Source organism: Coffea eugenioides, chromosome 11, assembly GCF_003713205.1.
Source record: "Coffea eugenioides isolate CCC68of chromosome 11, Ceug_1.0, whole genome shotgun sequence".
Taxonomy (NCBI): Eukaryota; Viridiplantae; Streptophyta; class Magnoliopsida; order Gentianales; family Rubiaceae; genus Coffea; species Coffea eugenioides.
The window spans coordinates 40084087-40110447 of NC_040045.1; the positions used below are offsets into that span (position 1 = coordinate 40084087).

At 36.9% G+C, this 26361-nt stretch overlaps 3 protein-coding genes and 1 long non-coding RNA gene across 5 annotated transcripts; 2 read left to right on the forward strand and 2 right to left on the reverse strand.

Moving 5' to 3' along the window:
- The first annotated feature begins 1518 nt into the window (after positions 1 to 1518).
- On the forward strand, positions 1519 to 10503 carry LOC113751649 (LEAF RUST 10 DISEASE-RESISTANCE LOCUS RECEPTOR-LIKE PROTEIN KINASE-like 1.2). Of its 2 annotated transcripts, XM_027295736.1 has the most exons (5): positions 1520 to 2037; positions 2167 to 2421; positions 8674 to 8706; positions 8884 to 9135; positions 9280 to 10503. In XM_027295736.1, exons 1-5 carry the CDS (start codon positions 1668 to 1670, stop codon positions 10248 to 10250), a joined length of 1881 nt encoding a protein of 626 aa, XP_027151537.1. In that variant the 5' UTR covers positions 1520 to 1667; the 3' UTR covers positions 10251 to 10503. The 2 variants fall into 2 exon arrangements, with proteins under 2 accessions (XP_027151536.1, XP_027151537.1); XM_027295735.1 differs by having other exon boundaries at positions 1519 to 2421.
- LOC113751651 lies at positions 5711 to 6458 on the reverse strand. The gene is made up of 2 exons (XR_003464847.1): positions 6245 to 6458; positions 5711 to 6167 (listed from the first exon to the last, which is right to left on the reverse strand). It is a non-coding gene; the product is annotated as an uncharacterized LOC113751651 (long non-coding RNA).
- Positions 10504 to 11468: 965 nt separating the features above from the next.
- Positions 11469 to 16246, reverse strand: LOC113753185 (nicotinamide adenine dinucleotide transporter 1, chloroplastic-like). Its single transcript, XM_027297285.1, has 9 exons — positions 15912 to 16246; positions 15660 to 15755; positions 14649 to 14755; positions 13924 to 13972; positions 13643 to 13755; positions 12737 to 12831; positions 12407 to 12495; positions 12213 to 12307; positions 11469 to 12090 (listed from the first exon to the last, which is right to left on the reverse strand). The coding sequence occupies exons 1-9, from the start codon at positions 15988 to 15990 to the stop codon at positions 11701 to 11703; spliced, it is 1113 nt and encodes a 370-aa protein (XP_027153086.1). The 5' UTR covers positions 15991 to 16246; the 3' UTR covers positions 11469 to 11700.
- A 4717-nt stretch (positions 16247 to 20963) lies between these two features.
- On the forward strand, positions 20964 to 25240 carry LOC113754354 (probable protein phosphatase 2C 15). Its single transcript, XM_027298745.1, has 9 exons — positions 20964 to 21392; positions 21534 to 22005; positions 22606 to 22777; positions 22875 to 23028; positions 23103 to 23166; positions 23304 to 23411; positions 23602 to 23727; positions 23872 to 24104; positions 24813 to 25240. Exons 2-9 carry the CDS (start codon positions 21784 to 21786, stop codon positions 25030 to 25032), a joined length of 1299 nt encoding a protein of 432 aa, XP_027154546.1. The 5' UTR covers positions 20964 to 21392; positions 21534 to 21783; the 3' UTR covers positions 25033 to 25240.
- Positions 25241 to 26361: the final 1121 nt, after the last annotated feature.

Consider the following 26361-nt stretch of genomic DNA (forward strand, 5'->3'; position numbering starts at 1 on the left):
CTTGTACGACAAATATTTTCCTAGTTTTTAGTTTGGAAAATGTCGGAAAAATGAAAACTTGATTCTTTAACAGACGTCAGTGGGGATTAACGAGAGTTGATAAAGGGGTATTGCAAGAAGTCTAGAACTCGGGTATGTCTTGGCCCAACGAGGCTTAAGCTGGTCAAACTTTGTGGTTGCTGAATGCGTTTGTGTGGATGGCAGACGTCCACGGGTATGGATTTCATTTGGGAAAATTGGGATTGAACATCACCCAGGAAACCTCTAATTTTGAAGTCAATTCTCAATCATTTTATTTTGGAAAAAAAGATTTTTTCTCTTAATAAGCCCTTTGGCTTGATCTTCCCTCAGAGTAACAAATGGCCCTTGGTCTCTAAATTACAACCAGTAGTAAAATTTAAATCGGGGAAAGAGAAATACAGAATAGGAGTGAAAGACGAATCAAACTATTCAATATATTGAAATGAGTTCGATTTAAGTAGAGTTTGTTTGAACTTGATTTGTCAATTAATTAAACTAAATATGAACACACACCATTTGGCGATGATAAATTCAACTTAAATTTTGATTGATTAGTAATAAAACTTGAAATTTATATATAAAAAATTTGAATTGCTCAAGCTCGATTTAATAAGAACTCATTTGAGTTCAACTCTATGATAAAAGAAAATCAAATTTAAACATAATTTCAAATTCGTTAAAATAAACAAATAAAATTAAATATTAAAGTGTTCAATTTAATTAGCTCGTTTACTCCTCTGGGTAAGGGGAGCATACACAAATAGTAATAATGAGAATTAAAAATTACTAGAAAACTTGATCAATGACCATGGTATGCAGTTCTCGAACTTCATGGTCCAATTGTCTCAAAGGGCCCACAGAAAATCACATCTCAGAATACCAATAATAGTGGTAAGTGCATCGTATTCAAATCAATTTCTAAATCTTGAATCTCAAAGCACATTTTTCTGCTCAAAAGTGAAACCTATTCCCGTCAGCTTCAGCAGACGTGTAGAATGAGCTCTAGAATTCACCATTCAATCAACAGAATCAATAAAGTACTGGACATATACTTGCAAAATGGACCACTGACTTTGTTACCGTCCTCCACTTGCTCTACAGGCTACAGGTTCTTCGCAAGTTGAAGGGGATTTTCATAACTAAATGAGTCGTAAATGCGAAAAAACTGTAGCCTCATGGCCAGGATCAACCGGGCGTATCACGGTAGTAATTGCTCTTTTCTTCTTAAAACTCAAAAGGGCATTTCCAAAGCAAGAGATGTTTGTCAGACTATAAACCGACTTTTCCATTTCAACTGTATCATCATTAGTCAATGCTGTGGCCGTTCAATATATTGGACACAAGAAGAGCAGTCAATTCATCAAATTTTCTTATGACATATAAAAAGTAAAAACCCGTATTTTTTCCCCTAGTTTTCAACTGCTATATATTGTGAATCCATTAGTCTAAGATATAAGGCAGACATGGACAGCCAGCTACTTGTGTCACAGTCCATTTACTAAGTCAATCCATCTTCTTTTCATATACTCGCATTCAAATTCTCTACCTTCCTTCTAAGTTTATTTCTTTCCGACCACAATAATGTAATATACCAGTTATCTTCTGATCTCTCTGACTCAATATCTTCCATTAGTTCATGATTCCAGATGCACCAAAACTCTAGTGGCATGTATAGTTCCGTTGAATTCTTTAACTTATGCATATTCTTTTTCATCCTTCTGGTAGAAAAGTCCTCTGCTGCTCATTTCCAGTATGAAGCATGTGTTCCAAAAGCTTGTGGAAATCTCAGCATAAAGTTTCCATTCTACATTGGAGGTCTGCAAGAATCCTATTGTGGCCACCCTGGATTTGAACTCAGTTGCAGCAACTCTCCAGCGATTCATTTAACCGAAGATGACTATGTGATTGATAACATTCAGTATGAGAATCGAACTTTTCGGGTACACAACGAGGCAGTTTCAACTGTCCGAGGTTGTCTACCACAGATTGGAAATATATCAGAAGACTCTCTGCTCGGTATAGTTGATACTTCAAGACTTCATTTGCTATCAAACTGCAATAGCAAACTGCCTGAGGTACTTTCCAGCTACAAAGTTAATTATTGTGATCCTTCTAATAAAGAGGATTTGGGTCTTGTAATGTTAGGAGAGGATAGAAACTTGAACATTGCACTCCAAGAATGTAACACAAATGTCTTGGCACCTGTGGAAGTTGATAAAAATGGAGGAAACGGGATTGTAGACTATGAAGGGCTGTTGAGAAAGGGATTTCTGTTGAACTGGACAGTAGCTGACTGCAGCAGATGTGAGCGAAGTGGTGGTCGTTGTGGCTTTAATGAAACCGATGGTCGCATGCGGTGTTTTTGCCCTGATAGGCCTCATTTGGAGAGTTGTAAACCTCGTAAGTACTTTGAGCCCTTTATGAGTTTTTTCTCCAAAAGTGTTCATTATCATATTTGCTGCAAAATTCAAGTGAATTCACTGAACTTCACATCTGGCTTGCCCTCTAGAAAGATGCTTGTCAAATGGGCAGATTAATTTTGCTCTTGAGTGCATTGTTTGAGTAGCCACCTGATCTGCTGTCTTACGTTAGTTAAACTATTTAGTAGGAATACTATGCTGCGTCAAGGTCTTCTGATAGATTAGTTTTAAGATATTAATCTCTTTAGCGGGGAGTTCATATCGAAGGTGTCACAGTAGTTGTCTGAATTTTCATGAACAATTAGCTTAAAGACAAGTCTTTCGTTTGAATAGACTTTAGCTAACCATTGTCCCTGCATTCTGATGCTAAGATTTGATTTAAAAAATTGACAATCGTAGAGTTCAGATTCCCTTTATACTAGTATTTTTATTTGATGCTGCGGCTGATTCTATATTCGATGATTCGGTACTCAGTCTTAAAAAATGCAAGAGGACGAGAGATGAATTGAGAAGCAAGGACTCCTCACTAACAAATTAATGTGCTGCCTCTATACCAGGAAACTGATTGACCTCACAAATAAGATAATTTCTTGTTCACAGAAAAGTCCCAGGGGTTCCTCTAATGAGGCAAAATCTAAAATTCTGGTGTTTGGACCAGTTGAAGGTGTAATATAGGTTTACACTGTGTATGGAGATACCATAACAACCTTTAGTTCCCATTGCTATCCGAAACAGGTATTCTAGATAGGAGCAAAAGATTTTTGTGTGTTTGGACAACTTTATTAAGAATTACTAATCCATTCAACTCAATTTCCAGTTAGTCGTGTTGAAAGCCTGAAAAGCAGCGCAGGACATAAAGCCAGTGATTACAACTTATGTTACTTCGGGTAACTCTGCCCTGATGTTTATGTCACCACCTGTAGGCTTCTGTAAAATTTAAACCACCCCACCCTCTTACCTATTAAGTGTCCTATGGAGTAATCCTGCCTTCTCTTGTCAAAAAAAAAAAAAAAAAAATTCTTTGATTTGTCAGGAACTCTTATGCAAGATTATGGCTTTAGGTTTGTTAATGCTAATGAAATCTGAGAAGGGATTTGCTGCACAGCTAGAATATCCTCAGCTTGCCAAAGCATAGTGTAATCGTCCTTCATGGATATAGGAACCTGAGGATGATTCATATCTCCAACCAGTCTGCTGATCAGTCATCAAGATTTTTTTCATAGAATCAGTCTCTGAGATTTCTGGCACTTTTTGTAACGTGAACAAGTCGCTCTTGATACCGGCACTCATTCAGTCATTATATGTAAAATGTTCTCTGTAGTGCTTGCCGAACTCATAGTTGCAAATCATTCTGCGTTTCATCCCACAGAATGTTCTGTCCCATTCCTCCTCCTTGCAACTCTTTCCGGTTCTCATTCTTTTGACTAATATGCATTTTTTGCTGCTATCGTATTCACCCTTGTCTAATATTAAAGGTATGAGGAGATTTTATGTATTTTCAGTTGGTCAGCTAGTAATTATTGATGTTGACGTTCTAGTCTAACTCAAACATCCAGAATTGCTAACTACTGAAATTAAGGGTCTTGCTGACAAATTGAACTAAATAAACTGAGATGATTGTTTGAAGAAATGAACTGCATAGCTATGTCATATACTTCTCTCCCTTTGCCTTAACCTTAGTCAAGTGCTGCAGGCTGTCGATCAATATTGGTTTTGGGTATACTTCAGCTTGTTATGTTAGTTGTCAATCATCCACCTAAATATTTTCAGCCAATGTACACCAGACAACTCTTTTGCACTTGTCTACTTAATCTTCATAGGATCAGTCAACGTTTTATCCCTTTCCCTTTGCGTGATAAAGAAAAAGTAATTACCGCCACTGCCTAACAATCTAAGACCATGGAATCTCAAATGGATGTGATCCCTAACTACAGTAAATTAATGTATCTACTTGTCTTCAATCTCAATTAATTTACTACTATCTGGTTCAGTTTTGCCGGCAAAACTTGACTGACCACTAGTATCCTGTTTGTTGTCAAACAAGTTGTTCAAAAGTTACACTTCTTAGAAACTTCTGCGGGATCAACGGTCTCAAATGTGTACTCCTTGCAGAAATTGGGTTTTGGGCTTTGACCAAGATTGATATGTCTATTAGAAGTATGTTTTCTTTTTTTATTTCTGGGAAATATTTTTTCTGCTTCTACCTGAATGTTTTTTCCTTCCTTGAATATACAAGGCACTTCTGAAGAGAAATTTGGATATTTAAATTTTAGATTTAGATTCTAACTGTTGATTGAAACTCAGAACTGTACGATACTTTTCATTCGCAATTGATGTACTCTGCAAGAATTTTATATGGAATAAGTTAGTCTATTTTTTTTTAAGTAAAAATAAAAGAACAAAGAAGCAAAACCAAATTGAAAATGATTAATCAAGTAGATCAGACTCCAAGAAAAATTTTGGCTTCGACTAAGTTTTTCTTTTTCTTTTGAAAATATCAAATGGGTATGACGTACAACATTTTGTTCCAAAAAAAAAAAAAAATGCTTCTGTATCTCTACTTTGTTTTACATCTTGATTGATTATTCTATTATAGGTGTAATTATATCCAATTCGGTTACCGACAAAGCTTGACTAGACTAGTTATTTCCTGTTCGTTGTCAAACAAGTCATCAAAATTTTCATTTTTCGTGAATCATGTCACTCCTGTTGAAACTTCTTCAGGCCAACTCAGTACCAACATGACGGGCATGTGAATGGTATTTACTGTTTTTATTTTCTTTTTCTTTTTTGGCTGCGAAAATGGCTTATCTGCTTCTGCAGTAAGATATAATTCTACATCTGAAATCTGGAACAAGATTTATTTATTTATTTTTGTTTGTAATGGACTCAAAATCAAGTAACATGTTTAAGCCACCCCTGATCCCTGATATGGTAAAGGAATACAATTGAGGCATAAAAATGCTAGATTTGTTTAATAGTGCCGCAAGAATGAGACAACAAAACCATGTCAAAGTTAGTAAAAACTTTGGTAAGAAACCAAAAATGCTAACCATTGAAGGTGACTTGAATTATTTTGAATTTAGCTCAGATGTTATTATATACGTCTTAGATATCATATGGTACAGACCCTTTCCACTCTAGTAATGGCTCAGCTCAGCTTGCTAAGAATCAGCACTGTCTTTCGTGTTAGAGTCATGTCTATTATGGTGCACATTATCTTGGTAGAGTCAGTTGAACCAGTGGGCAGGAGATACAAAGCCTGCAAGTCTAGAAATTGTGAAAATGGTCCACAGATAAGCTACACTGTCCAGATCATAGAAGAAAATTATCCAGATTGTTGTGGTTATCCAGGGTTTGAGTTATCCTGAAAAGGAAACAAACCTGTTTATTTAACATCTCGAAGTGAGTACGTTCTTGAGTGCCACCTACCAAAACCAATCCATCCGGTTGGTGAATGCTGAAGTTCTGAATGCTGCATGTATTGCTCCCCGGGAACTTTTTGCTTTTGATCGGTCTTCAGTCAAATTTGGCCACAATTTTGCCAATCTCTGCTTGTTTAACGATTGAAACAGCTCCTTTCCTGTTGAGTTGAATATAGGCAGCACCCCATCGCTTTGTGCTTCCGATGATCCGTACCACTCTTATGCTGTTATAGAAGATGGAAAAATTGAGATCAACTCTACTGTAACGCCTTGTCAGTCTCATGTTGCTGCACCAGTTGACCTGGAAGGAGGGACAAATAATTCATCAATAGAGAATTTAGACTGCGTAAAGTTGTTGGAAAACGGATTTATACTTACATGGAGTGGAAATAGTTGCAAAGAATGTGAAAGAAGTGGTGGTTCTTTTGCGTTGGAAGGAAATGAAATGGTTTGTTTCTGCACTGCTCAGCCCTACAAAAGGAATTGCAGTGATGGTAGAATCTCTAACAATTTTCATCTGTCTTAAGTAGTTGTGCTTCCTTTATAGTTGCCTCCCAAGTTAGTGCCTTTCCCTCAAATATCTTTATTAGGAGCCCAAACAGCGAAAGTCATGTGAATACGTGAAAGTTGATGTTGAGGCTCCCTCTAAGGCCAATTCTTGAATGAATGAAAGAAAGACCATCCTTCCTCCTTGAGTTAGAAGTCAGAAACGTAGGAAAAATCAATGGATTAGGGGTTTAAGAAGAGTTAGAAACACGTCATCTTACTCCTACTAAAAAGAAGCATATGGTTTACTAACATCAACAAGTTATTGCTCATTTATATGGCATTAGAAACATCATCATTATGTGCTTGTTAATGGTACATAATGAGGCTGCAACTTGCTTTTTTCTCGCCTTGGCAATCATGATTCTAGTAATTTTATTGATAAAAAATGTTTCTTTCTGTTTCACTTCTTCCTTCTTTTTCATAGCCATTTAATTTTGTTGGGGCAGGTTGTGTTCCACGTTCCACACTCTAGAAATGTGGTATAGAGATTGTGGAGATTAGGTGCATGATTGGCTGCTAAAAATCAATTCTTGTGACAGATTTGCATGAAATTGACTTGGAATTCCTTTCTTGTTACCTTTGTGTCTATTTCTTCTTTTGCTTTTGATTTTGGCCCCGGTGGGCAAGGACGGTGTGCCATAAGCCACACTACATCAGTCAAGTCCTTGAGAACTTTCGGGAGAACGGGCAGTTTCAAATAATCTCCATGTCTTCTCCAGTATGGGAAGACAAAAAAAAATGTACTCGAAAAATGCAAACAAGAAACTTCCTGATTTTCATGTCACCTTCAACTTTTTCTGAATGTGTCTTGACTGATTCTTATTACGGAACAGTGATATAAAAGTAGGTAGAGATGAGATCACACATCCAATTAGCTGATCTCAGAACTCAATTCTCGATGACCTGAAACAGAGTTGTTAAAACCATCTATACAAATTATATTGTTAATGCATACCAAGAAACAATTTTCTGAGGCCCACATAAGGTTAGAGTTCTGTGGTTCAAAAACGTGAAGTGCACTTTCTTTGTTGAAGAGTCAAGCAAGTCAAGTCTTTCTGTGGTTTAAGTCATCGTGGAAATTGGGATGGAAAATTCCTGCCTTTCATATGGACCAACCAGCAATTTTCCATAAGTCTTCGTTAAAATTTCCACAAGTCAACTGGCGTGACATAGATGGAGCTGGTTTTTCCCTTCTCGTCGTTACTTAGAGTACCTGAAGCTTAGCGTATTAAAATTAAAGTATTCCTCATGATTTGATTTCCCATAGGTTCTCTGTTTCGCTTTGGTATGTTGCTAGGTAATAGATAGGAAGTTCGAGTATGGGTTTTGGATTGTTTTTGGCTTTCTTTTTGATTTCTCATGTCCTGCCTCTCTCCGTCTCGGCTGAAGAAGATAGCAAGTTCACTAATACTACTTGCCCAGAGAGTTTTAATTGTGGAAACCTCACTGGGGTACGCTTCCCTTTCTTCGATTCGTCACATTATCTTCATTGTGGCTTCTTCAAGCTCAACTGTGAGGCAACACCATCTCCAAAACTTGTAGTATATGGCTTTACAGAAGATCAATGGCCTGAAGCGTTAGATATACGCAACTCTGTGATCACGCTTCATGACAACTTACTTGGATATCATTTGGGTCGTCGAAGTTGCGAATTTTTCGACTATGGTGTTATGCCTCTTCCAAAGTATCCTTCCATTTCATATTCGATTGTGCCAAATATCACGCTCTACAGATGCCCTAGAAGCCTCGAAACAAGCCATAACCCAGCTGATTTTTTCGGCGGATACAAACACTATGACGAATGTGTTGAGCCTGATAATGGCTTCACCATATACTATCAAACTCCACAACATCACGCTCCAACGGTGAACTTCAGTGCAGACATTCAATCACTCTGTAAAAATGTCACTCTTCCCGTAGTCTCCCGGCATAATTACTCAGAGATCACCGACTTGTTTCAGTTATTGACTGCTGAGTTCGATCTCGAGTGGCATCTCTCTGAAGATTGCTATACTTGTAGCCATGAAGGACGCGAGTGTCTGGTTGACTGGAGTCGGCTCTGGGATCCGCGTTGTGGCTATTCTGGAAAAGGCATATGAATACTATTTTACTGATTTGTTCTGCCTGCATTTGTTTCTTAGTTGGCAATTTTACAATCTTCTTTCTTGATTGTTTCTCATTCTGGATGCAGTATATAGTCCCTCATCTATTCTTGTGCCCGAACTGACCCCCTTTGCTTTGATTAACTCTTGATGCAGGAAAGAAGAACTTGAAAGTCATTCTGCCCATAGGTACATACATACTCACTGTTACTACTATGCTGTATGTGGTTTAGAAGTACAATTACGCCTCAAAACTATCCAAGAAATTGATCTTCTCTCGTCATTTTGTTCCCCAGCAAATTAAGTGTCAAAACCAAATTTGAGGTAGCATGATCTTGAAATGTGCTTTTTTTTTATGTTTTTCAGTTTTACCTATTAGTGCATCCATAGTTATAGTCCTGGCGCTCCTTTTTATTCGGCACCGCAAGAACAAGATGAATTTCGCCTCGTACTTCCTCTCAAGAAACACTTCAGAACCCTCCTCAAATCTGGACCTTGAAGGTGGCAGCGTTTACTTTGGAGTGCCCGTCTTCTCCTACTCTGAACTTGAAGAAGCTACTAATAGTTTTGATGCCTCTAAAGAACTTGGAGACGGAGGTTTTGGAACTGTATACTTTGGTAAGGAACTCAAAACTGTGAAAAATTCTGTCTCAAGACTGGAATTCTGAGTTGCAACAACCTAACATACAGATGATTTGTCAACAAACTATATGATATATAGCATCTAATTTTGTAGCCAATTTTTCGTTCTCTGCAATCCAGGCAAGCTTCGCGATGGAAGAGAAGTAGCAGTTAAGCGTCTTTATGAGCACAACTTCAAGCGAATGGAGCAATTCATGAATGAAATTCAAATTCTAACCCGTCTGAGGCACCGGAATCTTGTTACTCTATATGGCTGCACTTCTAGACGTTGTCGTGAACTCCTCCTTGTTTATGAGTACATTCCTAATGGCACAGTTGCCGATCATCTCCATGGTGATAGAGCCAAGGATAAGCACCTCACCTGGCAACACAGGATGAATGTTGCCATTGAAACTGCTGATGCGTTGGCCTATCTCCACAATTCAGATATTATTCACCGTGATGTAAAGACTAATAACATACTCCTTGATCATAACTTCTGTGTCAAAGTTGCAGATTTTGGACTTTCCAGGCTGTTCCCAAATGATGTCAGTCATATCTCAACTGCTCCACAGGGGACTCCTGGGTACGTGGATCCAGAGTATCATCAATGCTACCAGCTTACCGATAAAAGTGATGTTTATAGCTTTGGTGTCGTCCTCATTGAGCTCATATCATCAATGCCAGCAGTCGACATAAGCAGGCACAGGCATGAGATCAATCTAGCTAACTTGGCAATAAACAGGATTCAAAAATGTGCGTTTGATGAGTTGATTGATCCATCTCTTGAATACAAATCAGATACCGAGGTTTGGAGGATGACAACTTCAGTAGCAGAGTTAGCTTTCAGGTGTTTGCAGCTTGAGAAGGACATGAGGCCGAAAATGGAGGAGGTCGTGGAGACCTTGAAGGAGATAAAGAATTGCAAAGATACTTCAATTGATAAGACAGATGAGACTGATGAAAAGGCTGTTGAGTCTAGAAAAGCAACAGTCGCTTCGCCAGAATCAGAAGACATTGTATTGTTGAAGAATGTAAAATGTCCATCTTCGCCGAATTCCGTGGCTGATGTATGGGCTAGTAGCTCCTCTACTACTAGTGCTAGTAGATGAGATCCTTGCTCACTTTTCCTAGAACTTAAGTACACATCAATACACCCATTTTCTGTGCTGCAAATGAGCGAATCATAACACACACACACACTCTCTCTCTCTCTCTCTCGGCATTTTGTATTTGATCCGCCGTCCCTTCTTTTCCAAACATGTATGAGAAAGTGAAAGAGCTATAAGTGCATACCAATGTACATAAAGAAATGCAGCTGTCTTTTGAACTTTGATTTCATCTCATGGAATTTTCTGAAATAAATGATCTCTTGGGGAATTTGAGAAGGGAGAAATCAAGCTTTCTATGCAAATTGCGCCGTAACAATGCTTAGGTCTTGGTAGCCCCACGTGGGATTTATGCCGTCTTTGCTTCAAGCTTTTACTAGAGCGAGAACGAATAACGAGGATGATATACAGTTTCTCAATTTCATAGCTCTTTTTTTTTTTACAATCCAATTTCATAGCTCTTACTTATCCTAGGAATACTACTAATCACAAGGCAAACATGCGCAACAGCCAAGGCGCTGTAACATGTTCGTCCTATGAAAGACGAACAAAACTCTTTTAGCTGCTCAAGTCAAGCCTAATGGCAAGTTCGCGGCTGCCTGTTGAGAGATGCAATAGCGGCTAAAATTCCTCTAAATTCAATGGAGATAATATCATTGTGGTTTTTTAAGCTTTCGGGTATAGAGAGGCACCTAGCCACAACCCATTTACTATAGGAAAAATCAGTGGCCATGATTAATACAAATCCCAACGACACATTGAAATTCCTGAATCCGAAAATGCAATGGTGTACTGAAAACTCTAAAGCTGGGGTTCAAGCTGGCAATGGACACAACCAGCAGTTGTAGCTTGAGAAGAAAACGGAGGTCAGGCGTAAAATGCGTGAACCATTGGAGACCTTGAAAGAGATAGAATGGCAGAGACATGTTGCAGAATTAAAAGAAACAGATGTTACAGAGTGCAAAACTCTTGAATCTGCTGCAACTGCAAATTAGTTAAAATCTGCTTTCCTTTGCCTTGGAGGCAGTTTGGGTAGGTCTAGTTTTTCCATCGTACCACCAGGAAACGAAGCTTCAATACTCTTGCATATCTCTTCCTGTCTATGTTTTTGGGGACGAGGAGTAGGCAAAAGGTTTAAGATGGAGGGGGCATTGGCACAGAAACAAACATCAACATCATGAATAACATTGTCCAAGCTTATAGTAAAATGAATCTACCGCAGGAACAAGAAAAAATAAATCCATTGTTTTTCGTATTGGAACTTGGAATCCTCCAACAAAAAGGAAAATTTACACGAAAGAAGACGAAGCCACCAAACAAATACAACAAACAAGCTCTTGCGGTAACTAGCTGAGAAGTACAAAAACGAGATCACTTCTCGTAGTGATCTCCCTATAAATAACAACAAAAACCCACTTAATTTTGTGGAACCTCGGTTTTAAAGAGGTTATAATCACTGTCTAGTTGTTAGCTTGTCAGGAGTTGCCAAAGGAATAAAAGTTCTTTGGTTAGATGTATTTTGAGATTGATCTGAAACACTGCTCTTAGCTTCATTTCCTGCAGTACTATTCTGGGAATCAATATTGCTATCAGGTTTAGGTTGTGCTTTTGAACGCCTCTCTGCTGGAGGAATAGCACTCTGCAAAAATCTATGTATCATTTCATAAGATGTAAAAGTAATAACCGCAGATGGAGTTGTTCTCAAAAGATTAGTTGCACAGCCACGGTAAAACCCAGGAAGACCCTCTCTAAGGAAAATCTTCTTAATGCAATCTATAACACCTGCATAATGGATCTCAGGGTTCCTTAGTCGGCCTTGCTCTTGCAGCCTGGAACGCACAACCTGGTGTACACAACAATCAGACATTCTGATGGGTATCAACAATGAGATTGTAGCCAAGTGAGAAAAAGGCATTTTTGCTGCAAAGTGATTTGTGATGTATTTACAAAAACACCAAGTCCTACCTCATGTGGGTAAGTCATTAAAGAGGCAACAACTTTAGACATTGAAGAGGCAATTGCAACCTCCCCAGGTCTCAGCTCATTGATTTTTTTGCTATCTGAAAAGCCAAAACCAATATGACCACAGAGAATTAGACATTACGTGAGAAACAAATTCTTAATCCAAAAAATCATTTAAAAGAGTTAAAAGATCTCACTCCTTTTTGCCAAGTAGGCCTTCAAATGTTCATATGCCGGAAATTGGATTGCCACGTGACTTATCCCAGCTAAAGATGGAAGAAGGCCACTGTATCCACCAGAGAAAAAGGAATTGGAAAACAGAATGATTCTTGAGTGGAGATATATGCTATGCATCCAATAATTGTCAAAAGACAATTTGTCTAATGCATAATTCACTCGAGCACGTAGGATAATGATTAAACAGTCCAATGGAGTCTCAGAAGTTCTTTGCACTAAGTAAAGAACTTGGTGGAATTAATGGAGCAAGATTTGTTCATTTGGATTTGAGTAGATCAAGTTGCACTGACCTGTACCATCCTCGAATTCCTTCTTCATGTGCTATTCGTCTCAAAGCAGATAATATGCCATGGTAAGGAACCACACCCTGCCTCATTCTCTGTGTCTACAAAAAGAAAAGAAAAGGTTTCAAGATTAGAAATGTACAGAAAAGAAACCTAGACTAAGGAAAACTGTTCAATAAGAATAAAGGTATCTCAGGTAATGCCAAAATAATAACGAAAATATCCCTCAGTGAACAGATAAAAGGCTACTAACTGTTAGACACATGGCCATGACCTATAGGTTCGATAATAATTTCAGGCTTGAATAAACTGTCCCTTTGTCTGTTTGTCATAATGATGGCCAGCATGAAGAAATCTTGAACTTGAATATGTATGTATTCAGAATACAGGGAAACAAGCATTACATTTAAACATTGTGCAAGTAACAAGTTGTCCAGGCCACGACCAGTTAAACATCCCGTAGGTAACTTGACATAACAAAGTTGCGACTTAAATCTGGTAAGTGAATGAAATGCTCCAATCATCTTCATGAGAAGTACACTCTTTTAGGGATCACAGAAGGCTCAGCTAATTGGATTTCACAATGCGTACACACACTTTTGTTTGCACTTTCAAAAATACTACACTGCAAACGGAAATAAATTGCAGAATTTGTTCCATGCACTGACCTTTTGTAATCCATCAGCTCTCTTAACAAATACACTTATCAAGAGGAATAGCTAAACAAATTTATGCATCTTAAATATTGGCTAGATACCTTGAAGTAGGACAGGAATGTAGCTTTCATGCTACATCAAATTGCTCAAAAAGAAATGCCTCAGTTTGATATATGAATAGAGAATCTTTCAAAAGAATCTAACCAGCAAAGTTGAATTTCTACATTACGACTGAGCATAAACAACATCAACATACCTGGAGTCGGGTCTTAACAACCCACAAGGGATTTGCTGCAACAGCTGTTGCAGCCCCAGCACCAGAAGCAGCAATCACATTTGCAGCAATTGTTGACTGACCACTGCTATCCACTGCATGTCCACCATAGGACATTGTAAGATGTAATTCCTAGTGAGTAGCAAAGATTTAATGGTCTGATAACCACTATGCATCAAGGCAGGCAAAAATCTATAAAGTTATAAACATCTATACAAAACTCCAAGCATGAGAGAGCAAAGCGGTAACATAGAAGAACTAACCATGTGAATGCAACAGGCTTTTGAGATGTCCGTAAACAGAGAAGTATACCTGCACATTCACATGAGCTTGTGTCATTAGAGGACATATGAAGGAAAAGGACAGCAATATGTTCTAATGCCAATTAAAATGAGCAGAAGATACCTGCATACTTTTGATAAGAAAAGAAATTACTTCCCACTTGCTATTAGGTGGAAAAACTATGATGCAGAAAGGATAGATGCTACTTTAGCCTATAATTATGCCTAAAGCATTCAGAAAATTGTGTTTAAGAATTAGGGTGTGAGCATATATTCTGGTTACAATCTATAGTGTTTTGTCTTTATCAGATAATAGTCGCATGGGTCTGAAATTAAGTAATCTTACCTACTAAGAAAGGAACAAAAGTTGGATATATAGACGTAGAAGCATAAATTTTGCTGGGGGCACGAAAAGAAGAAAAGGATTTTTTTTTCTCGCCCTCCCGCCGGGGGGTAGGGGTAGTGGCGGGGGTGTTAGCAGCAAATAGCCACACAGTCCAACAAAACCATATTTTGACTGATTCTATCACATATAGAAGTTTCATAGAGTGTATCTGACCAATATCCCAAGACTCAAATATTTAGAGCAACCAATATATGCAACCCACAAGGGAAATGACAGACCAATCTGACTATATTCTCATATTCCATATTGCATAAAAGTTTCAGATGTTATAATTGAAAATACTCAATAAAATGATACTCACTGCCCAATTTGGAAGTAATGCGGCTAATGTGGGTGAAAGGCCCCGATACAATCCCCGGAAACCTTCATTTCGTACTATATTTTGTAGGCTTGTAATAATGACACTGCCTGAAAGTTGCCAAAAGATAAAAAGCATAAATTGCATAGCAAAATATTTATTTTGCCCAAAAATGAAGAAAAAGAATAAGAAGGAAAAGAAATTATACAGAAATTATCTAAATTGGAGGTGCTACTCCTATTAGAGGCACTTAAGATTACTAATAGGAGGCATTTAAGATTACTAATCTTGGGAACCTGTATGCAGATAGTTCGCTGAAACCAATTATGGCTACGAGATTTATATTGTGCAAGTCGAGCTAATTATGCTGACTGACACCACTAGTCACACTCATCTAAACAGCTCATACGCTGCGAATAAGAATCTTGCACAAGTTGTCTAACCTTAGAAATGCTACTAATATAGCTACTACAGTTACTTAAAGTTCTTGCTTTCTTCTGATCACAATAATCATAGGAACACTGGAATTGTACCAGATCCAGAATATTTCCCAATTGTTTTTAGTAGTTCAGTAATCAAATGCTTTTTTCAGCGTTTTATAGGCCAAAAAAGGACTTTAGTCCACCAAGAATCACTCAACGCAGAACATGAGCAGCTTGTAGGCAGAATATATGATAAAACCATCTTAACTAATATTTACTTTAAAAGATATGCTTTAGTGCCACATTCGCACGCTTGGTTGCAAATAACAAGTTTAGTAGGCACCCAATGAGCTCAAATACAGAAAAATGTAACAAAGAATCCACATTTAAAATATATGCAGATTAACATTGCAACGAAATCCAGCGATGATCCATGTCCACAAGCCTATTTGTTCTGGCCAAAAATTCCCATCTTCAAGACATTGCTTGTTTAACTTTGCATAGAGATAAGCATGATAGATCACCCGAAAAAATAACAAAATAAGAAACGGAAATGTTTAAATCATTCAATAATCAAAAGAGCAATACACACCTCTATGACCAGAACGAGCCATTTCAGGCAAGCCATAAACTTGCAATCTTGTTTTAATTACATCCAATGGACATACAAATGTGGCAGCTATTGCACCTATAACACAATAACATAACAATTTTTCTGATCAAATTAAATAATTTATACAGGGAAAAGAATCCCAATTCAACTACATTTCAGCTGAAACCAAACAAAATAGTAAAAATTAGGAATGTGAAATAAAGGCGAGGCAAAATTGAGCTGAGTGGTTACCTGCAGCGGCACCGGCGCCGGCGTCGCATATGATCTCTCTATAGCTCCGACAGTAGCCGGCGGCGGCGGCACTGGACATCCTAATCGATGCCTTTTTAAAAATCTAAACTTTCTAATTTGATCCCAATTTTTATAGAATTACATAAGTTACAGGCAAAATTATTGATACTACTACAGAGTATATCTATTTATACTCATATACTGCTATTTTTAATCATATATATATATTTTTTATTTTTTAAATTAGGAAAGGGAGCTGTTGCGTTGATCTGAAGTCCTTAGGACGTGTTTGACACTCGGGATAAAAAGGTAGAACGAAGAAAAGAATGAAAGAATGAAGAAGAATTGTGCTTTTGGAGCTGCCCTACACAAAGTTAGGCTGACCGTGTCGAGTCGGGCACGCCTTTCGATAAAGGACAGAAATAAAAAGGGAGAGAATTTTCTTGAAAAATTAGATAAAGCAGGATTCTTTTTTTTTTTTCCCTTTTGGTTCATTTACTAATTTTATCAAGATTATGTTTATCGAAAATTTTTATCCATTCTATATCATTTTTGCAAGAAACTTCCATTAGCCTATGACAGTTGGTGTATTTTGATTTTGGATGTGCGTGGGGGAATTATTCAAAAATTTTTTAGAATAATATTACAGTACTTTTTGTGATATAATATATATAAGATAAAATAATTTTTTTTTACAAATAATAGACTATCAAATTTTTTTTGGGAGGGAAGTAGGAAAATTTGGAACAACACTGAAAAAAAAGGCTATGCTAAGTAGTGAAGTTTATATAAATAATTAGTTTCAATACTAGTCTATTAATTCAAAAAATGATAGGGATGGCACTCGAAAGCTGGCTATGCTTTACAAAAAAGACACTAAATACAAAGTAAATCAAAGAATTATTTCAGTAAATTCATTAACCTTTTGCTGTGGAAAACATGTTTAAGGAAATAAAATATTTTTGTGAATCAATTTAATTTATCTAGTTCCCTATTTTTCTCCTAAGTATGTGATGTCTTAAACAAGTTTTTGGAACTTGTATGTTCTTGTTTTGAACTTTCTTGACTTTGAAAAAATTAACAATCTACTCCATGCATATACCATATGCCTCTTCTTCTTCTTTTTTCTTTTCTTTTTTGGGAAAGCAAAATACCATATGCTGCCTTATTAACTTTGAATTGCTGACTTGACTAATAGGAAGTGACTTTGGAAAAGTTTACAGTCTACTCCATGAAAAAATACCCCATATGCCTTATTAGCAACCAATGGACTGAGGACTAAATAGTTGAAGATTGAAGATAAGAAAGAATTCTCCATATCTTCATCTTGAACTCGTCAAATTCTTTTCCGGTTCAGTTTGGAACTCTTCTGAAGACCCCAAAAAGTACGTAATTATTTTTATGACTATCAATTCATCCCAATAATTTTAAAGAACGTCAAGAAACGAAAGGAGCATTCAAAAATCGGCAAAATAATACAAACACGACAAGATTTCAAGTAAAAGAAAATTCAAATACCTTCATAATAATACCATAAATGTGGAGCTTGTTAATCCTTTTTCAATTACTCTAATTTTTAAAAAATTTTAATAAACAGGTGGGGATTTATACTTTATTTCCGTCATTTCTTGATGGTTTTCTTAAAAAAATAATAATAAAATGAATAAATCCTTGTACAAGTTTGATCAAAATGACAATGTCCCTGCATTCAAGAAGACCACAAACTCCATGAACATCAACTTGCCACAAACACACAATTTATTTGCCCACTCTCATTTTGTATTTTCGAAATGATTTCATATGGATTTGGAGATTATCCTACACAATTAAAACTGTAATTTCCCTATTGGAAGTTCGCAAAATTCCTATTTTATCAGGGAACAGAAGTATATTAACTACAACTTACTGATGTGTTTATGGAGAATTTGGCAGTTTTATTTGCAACTGCCAGTATCTATTGAATTGAATTTAGCCATAAGGATTGAAAAGTGGGCATATTTGAGGAGACATCTAAACCTATAGCAAACGAATTCATTCAACGAGAAAAATAACTGTCTCAAACAACTAAAGAAAATTGCAAGGTAGGAAACGGTAACCATCAATCGATGTTTAAGATTTACCAAAACCAGAAAATTGATGCTTTAAATTTGTTGTACAAGGCGTGAATTAATGTGGCGAATTAGTGCACATTCTAACAAGTACCATCCCTCAACAGCTAGTGCGATGTTAATTGTTTTTGGCTTTGTTTGGATTGAAAAATTTAATGAAATATTTGAAATTCATGCACACCGGATCGCTCTAATTGCATGAATTACTTAAGAGATGTTTGAGATTGCAATTTTTCAATTATCTAAATAATTCTGAAAACTAGATAAATCTAAATATTTCTTGAGTAATCTAAACAACTCGAGAAATTTGTGAAGATTTCAAATCATTAGTCAAATCCTTCGATGCAGCCAAAGAGATAATTTTTTTCCATAATTGTTGAGAGTTGAGACTATCCTCCTTTAATATGCATTCATTCTCCTTTATTAGTAACAGATGAGAAGATATCAACTGGAGCAAAATTTGTGATTTTGAGAGGCCAAGAATTGAATATACATCTTTCATGAAAACGACTGGCAATTATTTCTTGCGTACATATACAGTTGCTCACAGGTTTATAGCAATTAAAATCGTTGAGTGATGTTGCGTTGCATCCCGCCTCATCTCACGGCCCTATTTAATTCTGTCTCCATGTGGCCTTTGGGTGAGGACTAGAACTAGAAGCTAACTCCATTAAAGTCTTTTTCTGTCAAGAAGTCAATTGACTCTTACTGACTCAACAAACCTAAATCCCAGAGCATACTCCAAAAGCCGGCAACTCTTGGAGCAGCCCCAGGAGACTTATCTACCCAGCAAACCCCAACCCCTTCCCCGATGTGGGACTAAAACTCACACAACCACCCTGCTACTAAGAATTAACTAACCCCCAAGTGAATTGAAAATGAGCTTCGTCTTTTTCTGTCAAGAAGTCAATTGACTCTTACTGACTCAACAAACCTAAATCCCAGAGCATACTCCAAAAGCCGGCAACTCTTGGAGCAGCCCCAGGTAACTCCATTAAAGTCTGCACAATGCTTTTCCTTCTTTTGGCCGCTCGAGGGCTCGAATATCTTGTGTTAGATTGTGTTTTTTAATAGAAAAATTTTTATAGTTTTTGTGAATGTATTTTTTAATTATTTTTCATCTCACGTATATCAAATTGTTACAATAAATTTTTCTACAAAATTTTTTAAAAATAGCAATCCAAACGGACTAAAGTCCCACTCAAAATGTATGTGCAAATTGTAATAAAGAACACATCTATCTCTATCTACTATAGGAACAAGAATTTTAACTAAGACAGTATTAATATCTTATTGGTTAAAAAAATAAAATAAAATGTCTCACATCCAATTTTCAAGAATTTTTTTACATTATGTCTCACATCCAATTAATACTATGTGGTATGTCTCACATCCAATTTTGAAGAATTTTTTTTCAAGATTTTTTTCACATTAATACTACGTTTATTGCTAATTAATTTTGAGATGAAATTCCAAATTCTGTTATTATCATTGCTAAATCAATTCGGAAGGAGATGTTGCTCACTGAAAGTGAAGATTACTTGGGTTTACTTGTTTCGAGCAGTAAACCAAAAAAAGAATTAAATAAAATAAATAAAATTTTAGAGAGACTAAAAAAGGACTGCCACCACCTCCACCACTACCACTTTTGGGACCACCGATCACCGCCACAAGCTGCAGCGGCACCGCCACCACTTTTGGGACACCTTTTTTTTTTATTAAAAAAAAAGAAAATAATTTCCACCAAATATGCAGCTCACCATTCTTTGCAGCTGTTTTTTCGCAAGCAGGACAGTGAAATCCAAACGTGGTAACTGCGTTTTCTGGTAAGCCTATAATTAGGCTTTTCACAGAAACACATGCAAAGTGCAGATGATCTTTCCGCACGTGTCAGCCTTTTTTTTTTTTGTTTTATCTCCTAAAAGGTCCCATCCCTCCTCTCAATTTCTTTCTTTGCTTAGTTTTTACATTTTAATCACTTCAACTTTTCCATTAAAAAAAGAAATGGTCCATTGATTTGGATAGAACATAGACACAGACTCAGCAGAGCGGTCACTTTTCCCTGTAGGTGAGTCGGTGACTTCCACTTCCACACGTATTTAGCAATCTTACTCATACCGGCAATGTTTTTAGTATTTGCTAAAGTTTTTAGTAAGTTTTGAAATGTAATACTAGTACATTTTTAGAAAGTATAGTTTAAAGCAGGATAATCGCTTGCATCATAAATATATTTTTTAATTTATTTTTTTATATTTTAATCACTTTTTTATTTCACATGCATCACATCATAAAAAGTGATATAGTAATTATTTTAAATAATACTCCGTCCAAACAAATCCATTATTTTTTCTCTGCTCAATTATAATTATATCTCATATTGCCAGTATGGACTGTTAATTGTATCAAGTTGTCCCCTATGTTTTATGACATTTTAAGCTACTAATGAAAACATTCCGTTTGTTAATTAGGAATTGATTAAGCATGTGGTTAATTTTATCTACTTCTTGGCAGTAACAGCATCATTGTTTTTGTTTGATACAATTGAATTCTTGGAATAGAAAAATAATTATAAATACTGAAAAAATTTTAAATGTAACACTGTATAGTTCAAGGAGATAAAGTATAATTCACCACTTATTATCATCAAAATAATTGTAAGAAAGAGAAGTAAACATAGACAGCTAATCCAACGTTCAAGTGCCAATCAATTTTGTTCGGTCATTACTCGCTTTTTGTTATCTTGCCTACTTTTTCTTTTATTTTCTTTTCATTTTCAAGCCAGCTAATCCAACCAATCTTACATCCATTTTCTTTTTCTTTTCTTTTTTTTTTTAATCAAAACTTACATCCATGTTCTTACCCTTCCATAAAGTCAGTTTTCTCTCATCAGTCATCAAGGTAGTATATATTCATTTCCCCTATAATTGCTTTTGCCTCCCAGGACTCATCACTAATTTTTAATTACTGAAAAGCAAAAAAAAGTAAGGATCTTTGCTTGCCTTTCTTGAGGCTAGTGCTGAATGTTCCCTTGCTGACTTTTTTCTCTGTTTAACAATTCACTGAATTCAATCACTCAGCCACATACCACACACACACAACCATATATAAGCGTGTTTATGAAATTGTGGGGTGTGTTTCCTCCAGTCTCCAATGTTGGATTTTTTTCTTTTTTAAGGTTTAAGTAATGGGTTTTTGATGATTGGAGCATTACAGTTCATACCTTGTCATCAAACCGCGTTGATTTCCCTTCTTTATTACTCTGTATTGTTCTTCAAGCAAAAAAAACGAGAAGTTTTGCAGTCATTGTCAGATCTGCATTTTGGCTTTTATTGGTGGAGAAACATAGTACTTCCAGCGAGCATTCTGTTTTAAGGTAAATCCCATCTTATTAATGGTTTTTCAACTTCAAAGCTGTTTTTTTTAATGGCATTGTTTTGATACCTTGGCTATGAGGGTTTCTCAAATCTTAGCTTAATTTTGGCATTTTTTTGTTCCTCTGTTTCATTGGTTTCAGATAAAAGCTGCGACTTTAAGCTTGTTTGGCCAAAAAATCTTGTAATTTCTTGATGCGGGTTTTCCTGAGATTTAATAACTAGGGAGAAAAGTAAACTACCTAGAGGAACTGGTTGTAGGTATTGGGATCGGAATTTATTCAGGAGTGATAGAGATGACGGATGCGGAGATGCAAGGATTAGTGCGAGTTTTGGTATAGGAAGGATTAGAAGTTATTTTGAATTGTGGGGAATTGGGAGGGGGAGTAGGTGATGACAAGAATGGGGTCAAGGGAAGAGAGACACAAGCATCAGCATGATCTTGTACCATTAGCTGCACTGCTTAGCAGAGAACTGAGAAATGAAAAAATGGAGAAGCCAGCAGTGAGATATGGGTGCGCGGCTCAGTCCAGGAAAGGAGAGGATTATGTTTTAACAAAGACAGATTGCCAGAGAGTTTTGGGGAATCCTTCAACATCATTCTCTGTTTTTGCTGTAAGTAATCTCTCTAAAGAAACCTTTTATCCTTATATGAGTTTAAAGTGGTTAAAGAGCAGATCAACATCCTGCTTTTGCACTTCAGTCAGCAACATGCTTAGGATTGCTTTCTGAAATCATGCCCCGTTTTCTGTACTCTGTGTGATGATTATTACTTTTTTTTTTGGTTTTTGGGGGGGGGGGTTGGTGGTGTGTGTGTTCAAGGATGTTAAATTTTATAACTTTGCTAGGTGAAACATGTACTGGGTTTTTCAATCATTGAGTTTCTTTGAAAGCTCATCCTTTTACATAGAACTAAGGCATTCATAGCGGTGAACTTATATCACTTTTCCTTTTGCTCAAAGTCTTGATCACAATTTATGTGGTAAGAGATTTCCTGTAATCTTAATTATGAATGAAGGAGTATTAACAGGGAAGGTGTCAGTAACAGGTACTGGAACTTAGACATTGTTGAGGTTCTTAATTGACAAAGAATGACACTATCTATTGGCCAGTAATATCATCAAGAAGAAGTTGATGATGTTTGGATAACGTGATTCTTGAAGCTGACAAGTTATGTATCATATATTATGATCTTATTGTTTTGCGAATCTTCAGGTCTTTGATGGGCACAATGGAAATGCTGCTGCAATTTTTTCTAGGGATAATTTGTTGAATCATATTTTGAGCGCCATTCCTCGTGGACTTGGACGGGAAGAGTGGCTACAAGCTCTGCCTCGGGCATTAGTTGCAGGATTTGTGAAAACTGACAAGGAATTTCAGAGCAGAGGCATGACATTTTGTTACTTGTAGCAATTTACTAGCCACCTAGCATATTGTTATGGTCTTAAGAAGATGAATTCTTTTTATTATCTTGTTTTCAACAGGCCAAACTTCTGGAACGACAGCGACATTTGTTATAGTTGATGGATGGACGGTGACAGTTGCATCCGTTGGTGATTCACGGTGTGTTTTGGATACACAGGGTGGTGCTGTCACAGCGCTGACTGTTGATCATAGACTTGAAGAAAATGTTGAGGAGTAAATACCTAACTTTTAACTCCAGTGTTTCATCTTCTTCTAGGCAGATGTTAATCTTTGTCTTTTAATTACAGAAGGGAACGAGTTACAGCAAGTGGAGGTGAGGTTGGAAGGCTGAGCATTTTTGGCGGATCTGAGGTAGATTGTTTAGAGTCCTTAATTTTCTGTTTCTGGTTATGCTTCTAGTGGTCTTACCAATGGGCTTGATCACAGAAGCGGCTGCCTCTTAAGTGGTTTTCAGATTGTGAAATCACATGCTTACTTCATGTGCGCAGATTGGTCCCCTTCGTTGTTGGCCAGGGGGTTTATGCCTTTCAAGATCAATCGGAGACATGGATGTTGGGGAATTTATTGTTCCAATACCTCATGTCAAACAAGTTAAGGTATCTGCTCAGTTTTTGGCTTCCTCTTCTATGCTCATTCAATCAATTTTACTCTGTTCTTTTCTCGTCACTGTTTCACTATCTCTCTTACATTTTATCCCCCTGCTATATAACTTGTTAGTTCCTTGGTTTAGATGATGCTTAATGTGTGACTGACTTGGCTAGTGACCTTCCTGTTCTCTTGGTCCAGCTATCAAATGCAGGTGGGAGGATGATAATTGCATCTGATGGTATTTGGGATGCATTATCTTCAGAAGTGGCAGCAAAATCATGTCGTGGATTGCCTGCAGAACTTGCTGCAAGACAAGTGGTTAAGGTAATTTATCGGCAAATTGAGAATATGCATGCATGACCTTCATGCACCTAACCACATGACACCTAAACAACTGGAAGACGTGACTGGCACTGAAATTAGATAGCAAATGAACTTTTTGAAAGTGCGCTGTTGTATGTTGTTCAGGAAGCATTGAGGACACGCGGCCTTAAGGATGACACAACTTGTATAGTGGTTGACATAATTCCTCCTGATAACACTGTTCAACCTCCCGCTCCACCAAAGAAGTATAACAAATTCCAAGCATTTTTGTTTAGAAAGATATTCCGTGATTCTTCCAGCAGACTATCAAAGAAGCTATCAGCTGTAGGAATAGTAGAAGAATTATTTGAAGAAGGGTCAGCAATGCTTGCAGAAAGGTTAGATTTCTCTACTCTACAGCATTGAAATTTTAGACTTCACCTGGCAAATAATTTTCTTTAATTTGTTTTACTTTGAACTGTTAACCTGCTACTGCATCTGCAGAACTTCATGAGATTGAATAGTTAATGAGTGGTAGTGGTATAGAATGAGACCAAACCTTCTGGGTGTTCTTAATCTTGTTCATATTCATCTCAACTTGGGAGGTCATCAGTATTAGGGGGATCACGTCAGGATTGGGCAGAACACTTGAATTCTTAGTTAACTAGTCATTTTCTTCAAGGAGACTTGAAGGTACTCTTAATCAGTTGATTTCTGCAATTTGCGAGACATATAATACTGGATAGAATGATGTTCATAGTTCAGAACAATGGTAACCCTCAGAAATATTTCCTTAGACAGCTGGTGATAGAGTGGATTCACAAAAAATTAGAGATAGTGTTTATTAAGTATTACTTTCATTGAACTTCCACTGACTAAGTTCAGGAAATATCAGCTCCCAAAGTTCATATCCATCAACCAGGAAAACACCTGGTTATAGTATTACATGGTTCCGATGCATTTGGTAATTTATAAAATCACATTCACCGTGTCAACATACATTCTCTTTTTGCATGACTTGTAATGATCACGAGATATCAGTTGCAGGAACAGACATCAGTCGCATAAAAGAAAGTTTTTCATGTTCTTTCTTGTATACTTTGCAGATTAGGAAATGATGACTCCAGTGGTCAGACAACAGTTGGCCTTTTCATATGTGCTGTTTGCCAGACTGATCTTGCTCCAAGTGAAGGCATATCAGTTCATGCTGGTTCCATATTCTCCACAAGCTCAAAGCCTTGGCAAGGGCCTTTCCTTTGTTCTGATTGTCGTAATAAGAAGGATGCCATGGAAGGGAAACGGCCCAGTGGAGTTAAAGTAGTATAATTCCTTCATTTTTTGCACTGAATTTTCGATTCCCGATTCTTTATTGATCGATATTTTTATTGGTTGGTCAATTAATTTAGTATCTACATTAAGCTTTCTTGGAACGTCATTATTCATACTAGATATTTGACAACCCGCTGTACAGGCATTGACAGATTCTGAATTTCTTTTGATGATGAATACGTTGGATAGCAACCAAATCCCCAAAGACTTGAGGATTTTGCCAAGCCATAAAAATGGTATGGCAGAGGGGAAACTAATGGTCTTCCTCTGAGTTTTTTCTTGGAAATTTGTTAGTTGTGTTTCCTGCAATAGATAGAGAACTAAGAAAAATAATCTTATTCATCACATACGTCTCCTCCTTTTTTCCCTTTCCTCTTCTTCTTTTGGACGCAAGGCTAAGGAAGGATAGAACTGGCTAAATTATGAGAAACATAGTAGTCTCGCCTCAAAAAGGGGGAGTTTATAATTCAGAGATCTTGGGTTCAAGTTTTCTCACTAAAAAAGTCTCTAAAATGGAGGGATGTTCTTGAGTGCTATGTAGGATTGTAAAATCAATTCCTCAGACACAAAAACGCATGCACCAATGCTTGCTCTCCCCACTTCTCATTGCGTAGGGGACATATACAATATACTCTTATCTATCAAGATATTTAACCGAATGCAGTCAGCCATTCCCATATTGTTTCCACAGATTTTCATATTCCTTTTCGTCTTTCTCGAAGAAAAATCGTCTGCTGCTCATTTCCAGTATGAAGCATGTGTTCGAAAATCTTGTGGAAATATAAGCATAAAATATCCATTCTACATTCAAGGTCTGCAAGAATCCTATTGTGGCTTCCCAGGATTTGGACTCAATTGCACGAAATCACCGTTGATTCATCTAATAGAAAATTACTATGTGATTTTCGGGTACACGATCACACAGTTTCAACTGTCAAAAGTTGTCTACCTCTACCACAGATTGGAAATATAAATCATATTCCATGTTGACTTACATGCTTTTTTTCATGACTAGTAATTACTAAAAAATATGAGTTGCAGAAACTGGCATTAGTTGCATTTAAGAAAGTTTTTCAAGTTCTTTCTTGTATAGCGTGCAGATTAGGAAATGATGACTCCAATGGTCAGACAACAACATGAGTTGGCCTTTTCATGTCATGCTGGTTCCATAATCTCTCTAGCTCAAAGCCTTGGCAAGGGCCTTTCCTTGGTTCTGATTGTCGTAACAAGAAAGATGCCATGGAAGGGAAACGACCCAGTGGAGTTAAAGTAGTATAATTCCTACATTTTTCGCACTGAATGTTCTAATATCGATTCTTTCTCAAT

Coding starts and splice junctions, on each gene's coding strand:
- LOC113751649 (XM_027295735.1), top strand. CDS start 1,668: ATGCACCAAAACTCTAGTGGCATGTATAGTTCCGTTGAATTCTTTAAC. Junction 2,422..8,673: donor TTTGGAGAGTTGTAAACCTC/GTAAGTACTTTG, acceptor CTCTTGATGCAG/GAAAGAAGAACTTGAAAGTC. Junction 9,136..9,279: donor TTTTGGAACTGTATACTTTG/GTAAGGAACTCA, acceptor TCTGCAATCCAG/GCAAGCTTCGCGATGGAAGA.
- LOC113753185 (XM_027297285.1), bottom strand. CDS start 15,990: ATGTCCAGTGCCGCCGCCGCCGGCTACTGTCGGAGCTATAGAGAGATC. Junction 13,756..13,923: donor AAGCCTGTTGCATTCACATG/GTTAGTTCTTCT, acceptor GTGGACATGCAG/TGGATAGCAGTGGTCAGTCA. Junction 12,496..12,736: donor GGAATTCGAGGATGGTACAG/GTCAGTGCAACT, acceptor TGGTGGATACAG/TGGCCTTCTTCCATCTTTAG.
- LOC113754354 (XM_027298745.1), top strand. CDS start 21,784: ATGACAAGAATGGGGTCAAGGGAAGAGAGACACAAGCATCAGCATGAT. Junction 22,006..22,605: donor CATCATTCTCTGTTTTTGCT/GTAAGTAATCTC, acceptor GCGAATCTTCAG/GTCTTTGATGGGCACAATGG. Junction 23,412..23,601: donor CTCATGTCAAACAAGTTAAG/GTATCTGCTCAG, acceptor CTCTTGGTCCAG/CTATCAAATGCAGGTGGGAG.